Source organism: Miniopterus natalensis, chromosome 4, assembly GCF_054644295.1.
Source record: "Miniopterus natalensis isolate mMinNat1 chromosome 4, mMinNat1.hap1, whole genome shotgun sequence".
Lineage (NCBI taxonomy): Eukaryota > Metazoa > Chordata > Mammalia > Chiroptera > Miniopteridae > Miniopterus > Miniopterus natalensis.
In genome coordinates this window covers 71,456,619-71,473,889 of record NC_142084.1, presented here as the reverse complement: position 1 = coordinate 71,473,889, position 17,271 = coordinate 71,456,619, and the positions used below count along the sequence as shown (strand labels likewise).

The 17,271-nt window shown below is 48.9% G+C and overlaps 1 protein-coding gene across 1 annotated transcript in view; it reads left to right on the top strand.

Annotated features, from left to right (window-relative positions):
- Positions 1-17,271, top strand: part of UNC13A (unc-13 homolog A) — a 50,790-nt gene that overhangs the window by 26,985 nt on the left and 6,534 nt on the right. The window contains exons 22-41 of the mRNA XM_087816179.1: positions 159-309; positions 615-683; positions 1,485-1,574; positions 1,797-1,931; positions 3,698-3,831; positions 4,990-5,075; positions 5,266-5,392; positions 6,058-6,154; positions 6,519-6,662; positions 7,688-7,771; positions 8,278-8,355; positions 8,580-8,668; positions 9,109-9,261; positions 10,467-10,590; positions 11,527-11,532; positions 13,091-13,129; positions 14,285-14,314; positions 15,666-15,722; positions 16,069-16,149; positions 17,047-17,194. Coding sequence (XP_087672305.1) covers positions 159-309; positions 615-683; positions 1,485-1,574; positions 1,797-1,931; positions 3,698-3,831; positions 4,990-5,075; positions 5,266-5,392; positions 6,058-6,154; positions 6,519-6,662; positions 7,688-7,771; positions 8,278-8,355; positions 8,580-8,668; positions 9,109-9,261; positions 10,467-10,590; positions 11,527-11,532; positions 13,091-13,129; positions 14,285-14,314; positions 15,666-15,722; positions 16,069-16,149; positions 17,047-17,194 — 1,922 coding nt within the window. The remainder of the gene's footprint in view (positions 1-158; positions 310-614; positions 684-1,484; positions 1,575-1,796; positions 1,932-3,697; positions 3,832-4,989; positions 5,076-5,265; positions 5,393-6,057; positions 6,155-6,518; positions 6,663-7,687; positions 7,772-8,277; positions 8,356-8,579; positions 8,669-9,108; positions 9,262-10,466; positions 10,591-11,526; positions 11,533-13,090; positions 13,130-14,284; positions 14,315-15,665; positions 15,723-16,068; positions 16,150-17,046; positions 17,195-17,271) is intronic.

Genomic DNA, 17,271 nt, shown 5'->3' with positions numbered 1-17,271 from the left:
GAGGGAAATTCAAAGAACAAAATCAGGCAGAGGGAAAGGGAATGGTTGGGGGGTTGGGAGGAATCACTCACGATGCTGTCTTGGAGGCATTCTGGGGGAGGGGGCACAGCCTGTCTGGCTGGACACCAGGCCCAGTGCTTCCCATTCCCTTCCACCAGCCACTTTGCCTGCCTCTCCTCCAAGTACATGTGTCCTGGGGTGCCTGCTGTCATGAGCACCCTGCTTGCCAACATCAATGCCTATTATGCGCATACCACCGCCTCCACCAACGTGTCTGCCTCCGACCGCTTCGCAGCCTCCAACTTCGGGGTCAGTCCCAGGCACTGGGGGATGAAGGCGAACCCAAACCTGTGCTGGTGAAACCCTATGCAGCTCCCAGATTTCCAACTTGGACTTGATTTGCTGTGTGACTTTGCACCAGTCACGTCTCTCTGAGCCTCAGTTTACCCTTCTGTAGAATGAAAATGGATGTTCTGAGGGTTCAGTTCAATGGTGGACGGGATGCCCTTACTGTATAGTAACTAGCCCTCAGCCAGTATGGCAGCCACCCTTCGCTGCTATATAGTTGATGCCAAAGTCCCTGCTTCCATCATCTTCCTCTTCTGCTTCCCCAGAAAGAGCGCTTCGTGAAGCTCCTGGACCAACTGCATAATTCCCTACGGATTGACCTCTCCATGTATCGGGTGAGAAGTGCATGCATGATGACTTGCTTACCCCCATACGTGTGTGTACCCAAAGGGGACAGCTTCTAGCAGACCTGCACATGGGAGGACCTACCTCAACATGTAGAGTGTGTTCCTCTAACAAGGATACACGTACATGAGCAGCAGCTTCCCGACTTACTTGGTGTATCCAAAAAGACCTCCCAGTTGCTTCAAGGTATTCTTGCTGACCCCCAACCCACCTCCTGAAACTTGGAGGCTCTTTTTTTTTTTTTTTTAAATATGTCTATTGATTTCAGAGAGAGGAAGGGAGAGGGGGAGAGAGAGAGAGAAACATCAATGATGAGAGTCATTGATCAACTGCCTCCTGCATGACCCCTACTGGGGATCTAGCCCACAACTGGGGCATGTGCCCTGACTGGGAAACTCGAACTGTAACCTCCTGGATCATAGGCCATTGTTCAACCGCTGAGCCATGCTGGCTGGGCTTTTTTTTTTTTTAATCCTCAGCAGAGAATATTTTTTTCATTGCTTTTCAGAGAGAGTGGAAGGGAGAGAGAGAAACATCAATATGAGAGAGACGCATCAATTGGTTGCCTCCTGCATGCACCCCAACCGGAGCCGGGGATCAAGCCTGCAACCAAGGTACGTGCCCTTGGTCAGAATCGAACCCGGGACTCTTCAGTCCAAGAGCGGATGTTCTAACCACTGAGTGAAACCGGCTAGGGCAACTTGAGGGCTCTTATATCTCCCCGAAAATACTGTCTCCTATCCTCTCCTAACCTTCTTCCATAACCCCACCTCTCTTCTCCCTTCCAACAGAATAACTTCCCAGCCAGCAGCCCGGAGAGACTCCAGGACCTCAAATCCACTGTGGACCTTCTCACCAGCATCACCTTTTTTCGGATGAAGGTAGGAAAGGGAACCCAGTTCCATTAGCTCTCCAAGAAGGATTCTCTAGGACTCTTAGCTCCTAAACAAGTAGCATTTCTGCTGGAGAGCAGTGCCCTTTCTCAGTCACTCTCTTTTTTCATACTGCTACAATGTTTCCTTAAACCCAAAACCGCTTGTAGTCACTTCCTGGGCACTTCCTGTCCTCGCTTTACCCATCCATGCCCTTCTCCCTCCCTCCAGGTGCAAGAACTCCAGAGCCCGCCTCGAGCTAGCCAGGTGGTGAAGGATTGTGTGAAAGCCTGCCTCAACTCTACTTACGAGTACATCTTCAACAACTGTCATGAACTCTACAGTCGGGAGTACCAGACAGACCCTGTAAGGACTCCAGATGAGGCAGAAGGGAATAGTAGACACCACACCCTGGCCTAAGTCCCGGATCTGCTTCTTCCCAAGTGATTTACCTGCTCTGAGACTCAATGTTTCCCTGTGTAAAATAAGGCCATTAACCCACATATCAGGATTGAGAAAGAGATTCAATGAGATACAAGCTTTAGATAAAATATAGTTACACGCTCAGCACCTGATACACAATAGGTGCTCAATAAATTAGGTTTTAGTTAAACTTAGTTGAGTTTGGCATAATAAGTATGCCTGGAATTGAATCACTGTTCGATAAATGTTGAGTTGAATTGAATTTTTTAAAGATTTTTTATTGATTTTTTTTTTTTTTTTTTAGAGAGAGAGGAAGGGAGAGGGAAAGAAAGAGAGAAACGTTGATGTGAGAGGGAAGCATCGATTGGCTGTCTCCTGCATGACCTCTACCAGGGATTGAGCCTGTAACCCAGGCATGTGTCCTGACCAGGAATTGAACAAGCAACCTTTCGGTGCACAGGACACCCAACCAACTGAGTCATACCCACCAGGGCGAGTTGAATTGAATTTTTGTAGTAAAGTTCAGTTTTGGTCATTTCAACTCAATTTATTTGAGATCTTTCAACATGTGTTTATCTACGCATGTAATGTCCCAGGATTGTCAAAAAGGTTTCAAGGAGCTTATGCTCTATTTGGAAGAAAAGATGTATAAATTAAAACCCAGGATGATTAGCCTGAGGTGGCCCCTACCTCAGCTTGGGCTTCTGATAGGAGGTAACCAGATAAGCTTAATTCAGTTCAATTTTATTTCATTCTGTTCATTTACATTCATTTGACTTGAGTTGAAATCAAGTTGCTCTTAATTGAATTGGGTTGAGGTGAACTAGATTAAATTGAGTTTCGTTCAACTATAATCAGTTTAGTTCCATTTATTTCTATTCAGTTGACTTAAGTTAAAATTACTCTTGGCTAATTAGTGAGCAGCACTGAATTGGAGTGAGTTTAATTTAATTGGAGAAAAGTTTATTCATTTCCATTCAGTTCAATTGAGTTGAATCTGTTCTTGACCAGGTTTAGTTGGCTTGAGTTAGAATGAGCTGGGTTGTTGGATTAGGTACAGCTGAGTTCAACTGAGTTGGATTCAGTTGGGCTCATTTCAGTTGAGTTTAGTTACACTCATTTCCATTGGTCAACTAAAGTTAGATTGAGTTGGCCTGAGCATGTTCGGTTGAGTTGGATTTGGTTGACTTGGATTGAGCTGGGTTGGGTTGAGTTCAGATCAATTTATGTCCATTATTTTTATGTAGGCTAATGTTGATCTTGGAGAAACTGATAAGGCTAAATTCAATTCAGTTTATTTGCATTAAATTCCACCCAGTTAAGTTTAATTCCACTCTATGAAGTATAACTGGCCCAAGTTCAGTTCCACTGAATTAACTCTGAGAACTGCCATCTGTTAAGCTAAGTGGGTGTGATTTATATTCACTTCAGTGCCATTTGGTTTAGTGGGCTTGAGTTTGTTCAACTAAATTCAGTTCCCTTCAGTTTTATGAGCTGAGTCTAATTAAGCTTCACTAAGCTGAATAGATATGAGCTCTGCTTAGGCCAGTTTACATGAATTTAGTTCCTTCCCATGCAGACCTCCCATCTGAACCACATACATTTTAATGAGGCCCGTTCATCAGGAAACTCCTGCACCTCAGTAATGAACTGGCTAAAGCCCCCACCCCTGAACCCTTTGTGACCAATATCTCCACTGCCCCATCTAGGCGAAGAAGGGGGAAGTTCCCCCGGAGGAACAGGGCCCTAGCATCAAGAACCTCGACTTCTGGTCCAAGCTGATCACTCTCATAGTGTCCATCATCGAGGAAGACAAGAATTCCTATACTCCCTGCCTCAACCAGTGAGTTGTGTGTCTGTGTACTTAATTATCTGGAGGTTATTGTGTATGTGTGTGCACAATTTTGTGTCTTATGTGTAAAGGCATTCATATCTAATTATATATAAAGTGTTGTGTATGTGTGATCAATTGTGGGTGTGGTTGTGCCTTGATGAAATATGGCATAATTTGCAAACATAAACATAAAATTGTGTGTATGTACACAATTACTGGTATAATCAGACATGTATTTTATATGTATTGATTTGTGTGAATAACTGTGTACATATGTATATAATTTTATATATGTGTGTGTAGGTTCATAAATAACAATAGATAATGTTTTCTAGTGTTTACTATGTGTAAAATACTCTTCTAAATTTTTTACATTTAAATTACATTATTTCATACATGTATGGATATAATTTTGTGTGTAGTTGTGGTCTGTGGGTTTGTGTATGTCTGTACAATTGTAGAATGGACTTTAATACGCAATATTGTATATTGTGTAATTATGTGTGAATGTGTGCACAGTTTTGGTTTGTGGATTTATATGTCTGTAGAATTTTAATCTCTGTTAGCTGAATGAGCCATTGTGTTTTATTTCTCTCTGAGGTGAATAACTCTGAAGTGCCATGATCTCTTGGTTACTTAGATATGGAGTTAAGATCAGGGGCATTGGATGGATGGATGGATGGATGGATGGATGGATGGATGGATGGATGGATGGATGGATGGATTGGTAGAAGGATGGATGGGTGGATAAAGGACTTGATGTATGTTTGGATGAATGATTGGATAGCGGGATGGATGGATGGATGCATGGATGGATGGATGGATTAATAAGTAGATTGTTGGAAGAACGGGTGGGTGGATAAAAGGATGGATGGATGGGGAATGAAGGGAGAATGAATGAATGGATGGATAGACAGATGAGTGGGTAAATGGATGGGTATATGGATGGACAAGGAAGTAAACTGATGGATGGAGGGATATGCGGGTGGAGGCTCAGGAGAAGAAGGACCTCAATGCAGAGTCACTCAGCAAGTTGGTGGCTGTGAGGGAACTTGAATACAGATCCCGCTGTCTGTCCTGTATAACCCTTTGGCTGGGAAGGCCCAAATAGCCTGTGCCATCCAACTTCTGTCTGTCAAGTTTTCATACTTCCATGACTTTTACCAGGTTTCCCCAGGAGCTGAATGTGGGTAAAATCAGTGCTGAAGTAATGTGGAACCTGTTTGCCCAGGACATGAAGTATGCCATGGAGGGTGAGTGCCCCACCCCTTGTCTCCCAGCCTGGCCACAGCAGATAGCTGTGCCTCAGTGTCTTCTCCAAGACTGTGAGTACCCTGTACCTCATGCCTGAGCTTGAATACCAATGATGGCCAGTGCGGGCACTGCCAAGACAGAGGGTGGCAGATCCTCCTGGCTGAGTAACCCCCCTATTCCCTACTCTAGAGCATGACAAGCACCGCTTGTGCAAGAGTGCCGACTACATGAACCTCCACTTCAAGGTCAAGTGGCTCTACAATGAGTATGTGGCAGAGCTTCCCGCTTTTAAAGACAGAGTGCCAGAGTACCCCGCGTAAGTCCCCTGCCCAGAACCCAAGCCAGAACTATAGGCTGACACTAGACTGAGGCCCAAAGAGGAGAGCTCACCTATTCAGGGTTCCCTGGGCATTGGGGGCACAGGTGTGGCTCAAATCCAGTGTTCTCCATTCTTATTCATTGGCCTATGGACTCCTATAGCCAAACAATTAATAATCATAAGTATCAGGGACTGTGCTGAGCATTCCTCATCATTTCTCATTTAATCCTTTTGACATTTCTATGAGATGGGAACATCATAATTTCCATTTTGTGGATGAAGAAATAGAGCATTAAATACTGAAGGGTTTGTCCAAAGTGACATCCAATAAGTGACGTAGCTGAGGTTTAAACTTGGATTGTCCGACTTGCAAGCTGTGTTAGAGAGTGGGTTGGTGACCACCATTTACTGAGGACCTACTAGGTGCTATGTTGGGATCTCAGAGAGTAAACTTATGTGCCCATGGGCAGTTTATCAACGAGGATTTCTGCAAGTCTGGCCTTGTTCTGACAGTGATCACTTGGTCCATTTCATGGGTGAAGTAGCCAAAGTCTGGGAGGGGAGGGGAGCAGAGGAGTGACCACCCAAGACCACAAGGTGAGTTCAAGCAGAGGGTTATAGAGAAAAGAGATGACAGGGTCCCACCCCTCTTTCCATTCCAGGTGGTTTGAGCCCTTCGTCATTCAGTGGCTGGACGAAAATGAGGAGGTGTCCCGAGATTTCCTGCATGGGGCCCTGGAGCGAGACAAGAAGGATGGGGTGAGAAGGCTGATCCACCACTAAACTTCCAATCTCCCCACAGTGTATTTGTTCCCTCGGGGGTCCATTGAAATACAATTTGGGGGCAAAAACTGCCCTTGGGATGAGGCCAATCTCTGAAGGGTGTCTGCAATCTTTGTCTTGTTCATGGTATTTAAAGTCTTCTGTTCGTTCAGCAGATGAATGTGAGTTTATCAAGCCTGACCCCACTCACCCACCCAGTGGCTTCTGTATCTGGCTCTATGTCAACCTCACCCCAAGGCAGTTGGTCTCTGGCTCTCCTCGTGGAGAGTAGGAGGGCTGGGCTCTGAGGACTGTCTGACTCTGACCCTGCTCCTCTTTCCTGGCCTCTCTTACCCTACAGTTCCAGCAGACCTCAGAGCATGCCCTGTTCTCCTGTTCTGTGGTGGACGTCTTCTCCCAGCTTAACCAGAGCTTTGAAATCATCAAGAAGCTCGAGTGCCCTGACCCCCAGATTGTGGGTCACTACATGAGGCGGTTTGCCAAGGTGCAGAAGTGTGGGTGGGGTTGGGGATGGGGTCCAGGTGGGGGATGGAGTTGGGATAGGGTCTAGATTGGTGTAAAGTTGAGGTTGGGATTGAGGTCAGGGTCAGGGTTGGGGTTGAGGTCGGGACTGAGGTCAAAGTTGGGGTTGGTGAAATCATTGAGATTGAGGTTGGGTGGAGGTCTATGGAAAAACCAACCCAGACCACTGTGTTGGAGTTGGTCATGCCATAGAGGTTGGAGTTGTGGTTAGAGTTAGAGTTGGCAATATCATTGAGATTGGAGTTGAGGTTAGGGTTTGAGTTGAGATTGGATTGGTGATGTCATTGAAATTGGAGTTGAAGTTAGAATTAGGGCTTGGGTTGAGGTTGAAGTTGAAGTCAGGCTTGAAGTTGGGGTTGAGTTTGAGGTATAAATTGGGATTGGTGATATCACTGGGGTTGAGGTTGGGGTTGAGGTCAATGTTGGGGTTGGTTTTTCCATAGAGGTTGGAGCTGTGGTTGGGGACAGAGTTTGAGTTGAGGTTGGGGTTGATGTCAAGATTGTAGTTAAAATTGGAGTTGAATTTGGGGCTGGGGTTAAGGTTGGCAATAGGGTTGAGGTTGGGGTTGGGTTTAGAATTGCTTTTAGGATTGAGATTTGCTTTGGTATTATTAGAGTGAGTGTTGGAGTTTATATGGAATTTGAGTGGGCCCTGGAGTGAGTTTGGAGGTAAACTATGTTGAAGTTGGGGAATTCAGATGGGAATCGAGATTTGGTTTAGGATCAGGTAATACTTGTGTTTGGGGCTGGGTTAATATGAAGGTTGATTGCTCTGAAAAAGAGCTGAGTCTACATAAAATAATCACCTTCACGTGGTGGTGTCTCCCTTGATTGTGATGGTTATCCTGGGTGGAGAATTCACACAGCCCAGTGGTCCATCTTAGGCCCTAAAGTGGGTATGAGTTTATCCTTCATCTCACTAGTGGCTCTTGATGGGCCCACTCAGCCCCAGACTTTCCTCTCAACCACCCTCTGTGTCCTATCCAGACCATCAGTAATGTGCTCCTCCAGTATTCGGACATCATCATCAAGGACTTCGCCTCCTACTGCTCCAAGGAGAAGGAGAAAGTGGTGACCTGCGGGGACCCTTGTCCTCCTTCCCAGCCCCTTTCTGCACCCCCAGGGTTCCATCCTTCCCTGGGCTCTGAAACCTTTGTCTGCCTGTGTGTCCAACTGTGTGTCTCACTGTGTGTTTGGGGGGATCTGGAGGTGTCACACAGCTAGTGTGCCACTGTCTGGTTGTTGCAAATAAAGCCTTCAGGGTGTATGTATGTGAGCATGCAAAGCCTTGATCCCATGTAGGAGAACATGGGTATATGACAAGAACTCCCCTGCTCTTAGAGGCCCAGCCCACTTACTTAGGTCCTTCTTCCCTCTGCCAGTCCCCAGAGACCATCTTCCTCAACACTCCCAGGAACCTGGTCCCAAATACTGTCTTTCATTCTCAGATGACCTTGTGGGACCCCAAGTTTCTCTAGACCTGGACCCTGAAACCATCCAGGATCCCTGGTGGTGGGTGGGGGAGACTCTGAGAAAGGGTCCTGAGTCCTAACTCCCCACTTTGTTCCCATCCCCAGCCTTGCATCCTCATGAACAACACTCAGCAGCTGCGAGTTCAGCTAGAGAAGATGTTTGAAGCCATGGGAGGGAAGGAGGTGAGGGGTGACCACCCAACCCATCCCTGTGGGCCCCAGAGCTCATACCTGATGAATTCCAGCTCAGCCACTACCTCAAACCCAAGCAAGTGGCTTCATTGCCTGTGTCTCAGTTTCCTCTCCAGCCCCTTGATGACCCTTTCCCTGGGTTGAGTGGGAAAATGCCCTAGACATGTGGATGCTCTATAAACCTGACCTGATGGATGTCCCTTTCCCTTCCTCAGCTGGATGCTGAGGCCAGTGACATCTTGAAAGAGCTCCAGGTGAAACTCAACAACGTCTTGGATGAACTCAGCCGGGTGTTTGCTACCAGGTGGGGCTGGGAGCAGGGGGAGGGGGCAGCTCTCAGATCTCTGAGACTGAGGCACCCAGAGACTCAGCAGATGTAGTGGGGAAGACTTCAAGCTTGGAGTTAGATGAGGTTGAGTTCAATCATGGCTTCACTGCTTACTAGCTGTGTGACCTTGAGTGAGTCATTTAACTTCTCTGAGCCTTAGCTTATTCATCTGTAAAATGGGGATAATGATAACAATAGTACCTAAGTAAGGCTGTGTGATGAAATAACATAGGTAAATGTCTTTTCCTGGTGGCCAATTCTGCTATTATTAATGTCGCCCCCTTCAGTTATATGCCATGGCTCCCTGATGCTGATGATAAAAGGTCAAGGTCCACGGATCAGCATTTATTGCCTCACTGGGTCCTTCCTCCAGAGGCCAGGAGTCTGGTCTGAGCTTCTCCCTTTTATGCCTCCAGCTTCCAGCCTCACATTGAGGAGTGTGTCAAACAGATGGGTGACATCCTTAGCCAGGTGAAGGGCACGGGCAATGTGCCAGCCAGTGCCTGCAGCAGCGTGGCCCAGGATGCTGACAACGTGCTGCAGCCCATCATGGACCTGCTGGACAGCAAGTGAGCCATGTCAGGTGGACTGAGCCAGTGAGGGAGGGGCCATGGGTGGGGCCTCGGAGGCCAGGGCTGGCTTGGAGAGAATTGCTGGAGAGTCATGCTTGCTGGGTGGTGGTTGAAAGATTTGGATGGGTATGTGCGTGGAGGCAATGAAGAGATGGAAAGATGGGCGGTAAATGATTGGGATTGGTGAGGAAATATTTGTATGGATAAATGGATGATGGTTGGATGGATAGATGACATAAGGGTTGGGCAGGTGGATAGATGGGTAAATTAAAAGATAAATGCTAGAAGACTAGATGGAGGATAGATGGATAAAAGAATGGATGGATGGACAAATGGGTAAATGAATGGATGAATGGATAGATGAGTGGGTGGACAGTTGGGAAAGTATTTGGGTGGATGAATAACTAGATGGATGGATGATAATAATAAATGATGGAAGTGTAAATGGGGAGATGGATGGAAGGGAGGGAGAGAAGGAAGAATGGATGATGGATAGTTGGATATATGAAAGAAAGGAAAAGAGGGAGGGAGGGAGGGAGGGAGGGAGGGAGGGAGGGAGGGAGGAAGGAAGGAAGGAAGGAAGGAAGGAAGGAAGGAAGGAAGGAAGGAAGGAAGGAAGGAAGGAAGGAAGGAAGGAAAAAGAGATGGAAGGAGCATTAAAGTTGGGGGAGGGATCTTTTGGTGGATGGGGGTCAGTTGCTGGATGAATAATGGTAAATTGCCCTCTCCTTCAGCCCTCAAATATCCAGTCACAAATTCTTTGTTGTTTGCCGTCTTCCTCCCATTCCCTCCCATTCCCTTCCACTTCCTCTTGAGCATGGCCCAGCCCCCTCACAGTCCCTAGTCTCTATACAGCCTCCTAGTCCATTTATCCCCACTCTGTTTTTTCAAACAATGTCTTTGTCTCTTTCTTGAATTCTCCATGGCTCCCCACTGCCCTCATTCTAAGGGCCAGGACTTCCTCCCAGACTTTGAGGCCCCACCCTGCCTGGCCCCTGCTGAGCTGTCCAGCCACCATTTGCCTCCCACATGTATCACATATCATAACTTCATCAGACCACCCAAGGTCCTTGTGCAGACTCTGTGCCTTCTTGGGTGTCCATGGGATGCTTTCCCACCTTGCCAATATGTTGAGGGGAAGGGCCTGGTTTCACAGGTCAGGCCCAGCAGGGCCCTCTCTCAGATATGCCCCTCACCCCCAGCCTGACTCTCTTTGCCAAAATCTGCGAGAAGACGGTGCTGAAGAGGGTACTGAAGGAGCTGTGGAAGCTGGTCATGAACACCATGGAGAAGACCATCGTCCTGCCACCCCTCACTGACCAGACGGTGAGACCCACAGGATTCAGAGGGGATATCTGGGCCACCTCCTTGTGGGGGCCCAGAGAGCTTAGTGCCAAAGGCATTGGGGTTCAGAGATTGTCCAGACACAAAGGTCATCTAAGGGTAACAGAAGCCACCAGAGGTCAATGAGGACAAAGATCAGAGAGGTTACTCATGGGTCCAAAGTCTTCAAAGTGTCAAAGAGGTCATTCATGGGTCAATTAGTCAAAGGTCAAAGAAGTCAAGTAGAGTGAAATGACATCTAAGGGACTTAGAGTTCACGTTAGTCGAGAAGCCATTCAGGGATCAGAGATCACCCAGAAAACAGGTCACCTTGGTACTCAAGGCCACCCATGGGGCACAGAAATCATAGGGGTCAGTGGGCTTATCAGAGGTCCTTGGGGGTTCAATCAAGAGACAAGGAGAGGAGACACCATGGACTTCAAAGATCAAAGAGGAACAGAACAGAGGGCTCCCAGAAGTTGGGCAGAGGTCACCAAGAGCATCCAAGGTCAGAGAAGTCAAGTAGAAGTCTGTAGCCATCCAGGAACCAGGACTGTGCCTCTGAGACCCTTTTGGGAACAGCCCAGAAACAGTGATCCCCAAGGATCAGGCTGCCATGACATCTGTGGAGGGGTGTGGCTGGGCGTGGGTACCTCTGGGGAAACATTGGGGGCCTGGAGAGCCTTGGTACCTGGGTTGGTGGCTCAACACAGAGTGGGAGGGCACTCCTGGGTGAACATGGAAAGCTTGGGGATGGTGGCGGGGGTCCCCCCAAGAGGCAATGATGGTGCAGGAGGCTCAGACCTACCTCCTTCAGGCTGGGCTGGGGCATGGGGTTCGCCCCTCAGTGCCCTCTCCACCCTCTCCCTGGCCTTCCTGGGAGACTCATGGTGACTTATTCCCCCCTCCCTACCACCTGGCCCCCATCATGGCTGACAGATGATCGTAAGTAGAGGCCCTTCTGTCCGTCTGTCTGTCCGTCCGCTCTGTGTCTGGACTCGGCCCACCGCGTGGCTGCAGCCCCCCACCCAGTGCCCCCTCCTCACCCACTGCCCCCTCCACTGTCCCACCTCCTGCCTAGATGTGCCTGTGTCTGTCTGGGGTGGGGTATGGGGAGGGGGCGGGGCCTGGAGGGAGGGAGACCATGCCTACCACCCCACCCCATTATAAGTATGGAGACAGTGCCTCCAGGTTCCCCAAACCCCAGACCTAGCACCTTCACGTCTGCCCTAGTCCTTTAGTTGTGAGAACCCCCCTTCCATTATCAGACACCATTAGGGTATCTGAGTATCTCCTAGAAGCTCGGAGGTTCAAAGTCACTGCATCCCCTCTAACCTCCCCTTTGGTCTCACCACCCAGGACCCTACTCAGCTGCTTAGCACAGGCCCTCCATCACTCCTACCCACCCCACTCCCACTGCACATACAGACATACATGAATCCCAGACGCACACCCAAATACCCAGGTGGGAGATGGCATTTTGACTTTGGTGTCAGGCAGACTTGGCGTCAAATCCCAGCCCAGCCTCTCTCTCTCTCTCTCTCTCTTTCTTTGTATGACCTTGGAAAGTCACTTTACCTCCCAACCTCCATTTCTTTTTATGGAAAAAGCAGTTAATTGAAGCAACTGAGTGTTGTTGTCACAACCACATGGGATGATACATTAAAGTGCTCATCCCCATGACTAGTGGAGGCAGTGCTCACTAAATTAGACCTAATGTTATTGTTTTGGTGGTGAGGGTAATATTTAGACACATACCAGGGCATAAATCAGTAAAACCACTTCAGATTCCTACCCTTTGTGAAAAAGACAAGGCCATTACAATATTTCAATATTTACTCTTGTTAAAGTTTACAGAGCTCATCTTATTTCTTGGCAGCTTCAGTGTGTGTCTTTGGCTGTAACCACCTGCTGGCAGTATATCCAACCACAGACAATGCTTTTGTGGGTGGGAAGCTAAGGGAATTGACATTTATTGATTCTATGTATGCCAGACCTCTTAGATGCAGTTTCAGCTCACCTTCATGACAACCTTTTGAGCAAAGTGGATGTTATTATTCCCATTTTGCAGATGAGGAAAGCTGAGACTCGGAGAGGAGAAGTCACTTATTCAAGGCCACATAGTAAATAGATGCCAGAGTCAGGATTCAAATTCAGGTCTGTCTGAATATGGAACCTTTCTGCTTTCCTGTTGACCCAAGAACCAAGAGCCTCATATTTATAATAAACGTAAATGGATTATATTTTGGCAGCAACTTCTTGCCTTTCTCTCTGGCTCTGTATTTCTATTTCTCCTCTCTTTCCTGTCTTTCTGACTCTCACACGTTTTAAGAATTGGTCATTAAGACACACACACATATATACCCTTGCAATACAGTCACCAGTCCCCTGTGCAGTGCAGATGGCCCTTACCCCCTCCCCCCATAAGTACATCTGTGATAGCCCTGGGTTCCCACCCCACGTGGCTTGCCAGGTTGATCACCCTGTGACATTGTCTCTGCAGGGCACCCTCTTGAGAAAACATGGCAAGGGATTAGAAAAGGTAATGAGGGCCTCGTTCGTGCTGAGGTTCTGAGCTCTGGTGTCTGGGCATGTGTGTGCATGTGTGTGTCCATATGCATGGACAGGAAGGTCAGCTGGGGGTCACAAGTAGAGGAGGTGAGGGTACTAATCAAGACCCACAAAACCAGAATTCAGAGATGAGATGGTTCCCCAGGGACATGGCTTGCAATGTGTGAGCTAATGTGTGCACATACAGTTCCCACCCTTTCACAACAACACCCAAAGGGCTTATCCCAGGCCTGTGCTAAGCTGAAATTTTGTGATTTCAAGAAGGGCCCAGACATTGAGCCACTGCCATGGACTGAGACATGTGTTGTTTTTTATGTAGATTTTTTTTTTTGTTCTAATGATTGTTTATGGTAAAGAGATGGGAGCTATAGCAACACATGAACAGTTGCCCTTGCTGTGTACTCATGCAGGAGCTATCACACCTGTGTGCACACAAGTGGGGTCTCCACTTTATGAACAGGGATTGTAGGACTTCCCTACTCCCTCTTCCAGCCCTTTAGGGGATACATTCAATGTGCCAGGCACTGTACACATGTATCTGCATCCATGTGGGGGGGGAGTATGTGGGTTTGTGTTTGTGACTGTGCACACATGTGTAAGTGTTTAGGAGTGCACTTGTATATTTTAGCATGTGAGTTCTGCTTGTGTGTGTCTTTGTATGTCAATCTGGATGTGTGAGTATATAAACTGCACACTCATGAATGTGCCTGGGTGTGTGTATGTCGAGTGAACTTGTGCTACCTGTTAGCACGTTTCTTTTAGAGTCAGGCCTGCCAGGGTAAGGTCTTGGGAGTTGGGGGACAATAGACCTTGAGCTCTATCTCTTTTCTCCCCCTCCCCAAGGTGCCCCATCCTGGGGCAGGCTGACTATGGGATGGGAATTTGTTCCAAGGCGATGGGCTGGTTCTAGGCTCCTGGCATGGCAGTCCAGGAGCCTGGCCCCAAGCCCCTACTGGGAAACAAGGGAAAGTGCCTAGCTGGGGAGGGGGTTCAGCATTAGACCCAGGACCTGGGAGGGAGCTCATGGGCTGGGGGTGGGACTGTGCTTTGAAAGGGCAGGAAAGTCCCACTGACTATCCTCCCAGCTGACACTTGAACTCTGACCTCCGCCTGATTCTCTTCACAGGGCAGGGTGAAACTGCCAAGCCACTCAGATGTAAGACCGACCTCTCACTGTCTGTCTGGGTCTCCCCAACCCCCACCCCAACCCATGCCTCCTTCTACCCTTGTGGTCTGTGCCATCTGGTGGCGTTCTGTGAACCTGTCTGTCGGTCTCTTCTTCCTCTGTCTGTCTGGCTTGCTTGTGAGGGGTGGTGGGTGGATGGGGGGGGCAGCAGGCAGGGAGGAGGGGGCGTCAAGGGAAACTGAGGCCTAAACAACTGGGCTCCTGAGTAACTGTGCCTCATTACAGCGTCGGGGAATCGCAGACCAGAAATATGAAGAGTAGGGACAGCCAGGGTGATGATAGCACTAGCAGTGCCAGGCTAACCGGCTTCCACGGGTCAGTTGGTAGATTGTCCATGTAATTCCAAACCTCCCTGCCAGTCCCACCTGAGGCCCCCAGACGACCCCAGGACCCAGTCATTCAGGACTCATTTCATTGATACTCAGCCCCACTTCATCCCCCTAGGGGGTGTCCCTGTTAGCCAGGGGAGGAAACTGAGGCCCAGAAAGTGTCTGGGATACACCTCAAGTCACCCAGCATAGAGGAGGCAGGACAGGAGACTTTCAGGCCTGGACCCTGTCTCCCCCAGTACTGCCCATGACTTTGAAACCAAGTGCTAGTAACAGTAAATATTGAACAAAGACACTTAGTTCCAGCTGAACCTTGAAGTGAATATGATTTCCTTCATCTAGATGGCAAAATTTAGACTCAACGAGGTTAAGTGACTTTCCCAGGGCCACACAGCAGAGCTGGGATTTGAGACCAGGCCCACTCAGCTTATTGGAACTATAACCAGGACACCATCTTGCTTGCTTGCTTGTCTGTTTGGGGAGAGGGGTATGTTGAAGTGTGTGTTGGGAGGATTCTTCCTTTAAAAGGCTAGACTAACAGTCTCCCCAGATTACTGGGAGACTCCTCCCACAGAGAGAATGGCCCTGAAGGGAGTGAGGGTTTCACTAGAGCCCATCCCATGGTTTCCTCAAGACCCCCTGACTTTGGGCTGGCAAGGCCCACAAACACCATCTGGGGCTCCCCCAACCCACTGCCCCTCCCAGCCTGCTCTCTCTATTTCTCTTCTCTGTCCCACAAACCTGGGGGCATGGTAGAGGTGGTAAGGGTGGATAGCATCCCCACAGGACTGGGATTTCTGGGGACAAAGTCACCACCTCCTCATCAGCTCCTCCTGGGGGGTGTTCCAGACCTCTGGCTCTGGGACACAACCCTGCTCAGAGCCTTTGGACAAGAACCAAGAAGATGTCCAGGGCTAGGGTGTCGTCAGGGCCTTGGGGACTGGGCTGGAAGACTCCCACCCTTACTTGGCTGTGTCTGTTGTTACCTGCAGGGAACCCAGATGATCTTCAATGCAGCCAAGGAACTGGGTCAACTGTCTAAACTCAAGGTGAGGTCAGGGGTAGAGGTAGGAGATCAGGGTTGGGGGTATTCTTTGGGAGAAGTCCCAGAATAATGACATGCTTTGCAGGTTCGACAGGAACCCTATTCAGACTGGCTTAAGCACAATTTATTTGCTCTGGTGTGTTGGAAAGATACAGTTTGATCAAGGGTACAAATCATTTATTCAATAAATATTTATCTAGCACCTGCTGTGTGCCAGTCACATGCTGGGCACCGGGCACACAATGATGAAAAAGCAGATTCACAGTTTTACAGGGATTAGTACCATAGATAGGCGGATCCCTAATGAAAGGCCTGCTCTGCCCACCTGGCCCCTCTCTCTATTCATCCAGGACCACATGGTACGAGAGGAAGCCAAAAGCTTGACTCCAAAGCAGTGTGCAGTTGTTGAGCTGGCCCTGGACACCATCAAGGTGAGAGACCCCACCCCTGCCCATCCAAAGGGGGGAAGCAGAGGGTGTGGCTGGTGTGGACATGGACCTATGTTCAAACCCACCTTAATTCATTCAATTTATAAACACTCCCTGATGACCCTCTGGCAAGGTCCTGAGGAGCCCCAGGCTGGGGGGGGGGGGGGACACACGACAGTTGAATACAAACATCTTTAGTCTTGTGGGGTCAGGGTACAGTAGAAGGAAGGATGGGAGCTGGAGTAGCCCAGGGAGGGAGCAGCAAGGACTTTCTGGAAGAAAACATGTGGGAGGTGGGTTTTGACGAATGCATAGGAGTTCATAAAGCAAAGCAAACAGCATTCTAGGCAGGGACCCAACCCATGCAAGAGCATGGAGTCATGAAAGGGGCTGTGGTCCCCATGAAATGAAAACTACTCTGAAAAAAATGTTTTGCTAAAATGGAGTTGGCAACATATTAAAGAAGTGTGGTCAAGGAAGGTGCCTTGAAACCTTAATCAAAGAAAGACAAGAAGCCAAATAAGATCAAGGGCCAGGGTGGGGATGGAGAGGGCCTCACCACCAGTGAAACAAGTGAGTGCAAAGGCCCTGAGGCAGGCATGTTCTAGGGAAGACAGTGGAGAGAAGTCAGGGAGGTTACAGGGTTAAAGTCACAATGGGCCTAGGGAGGGGCTGGAAGCATGAGTGTTATACTGAGGGTGCTGGGAGCCCACTGGCAGGGGTTAGGGCAGGAGTGGAGGTGGGAGAGTAGCAGCACCTGACTTGGGTGTTTTGGAGACCCTGGGTTCATCCAGTGCATCATTGCAGAGGGCAGAGGGATGGAGGAAAGGGCCTGGGGGCCCACCACAAGAGACAGGTAAGGGTGCCTCTGACCTCACCTACCCCACCCTGTGCCCGCAGCAATACTTCCACGCGGGCGGTGTGGGCCTCAAGAAGACCTTCTTGGAGAAGAGCCCGGACCTGCAGTCCCTGCGCTATGCCCTGTCCCTCTACACCCAGGCCACTGACCTGCTCATTAAGACCTTCGTGCAGACGCAGGCTGCCCAGGGTAAGGGGCAGCAGGGTAGCTCCAAGCGAGCAACCTCCCACAGGGGCAGCCCAGCCACGAGCTGCCATTGGCTCACC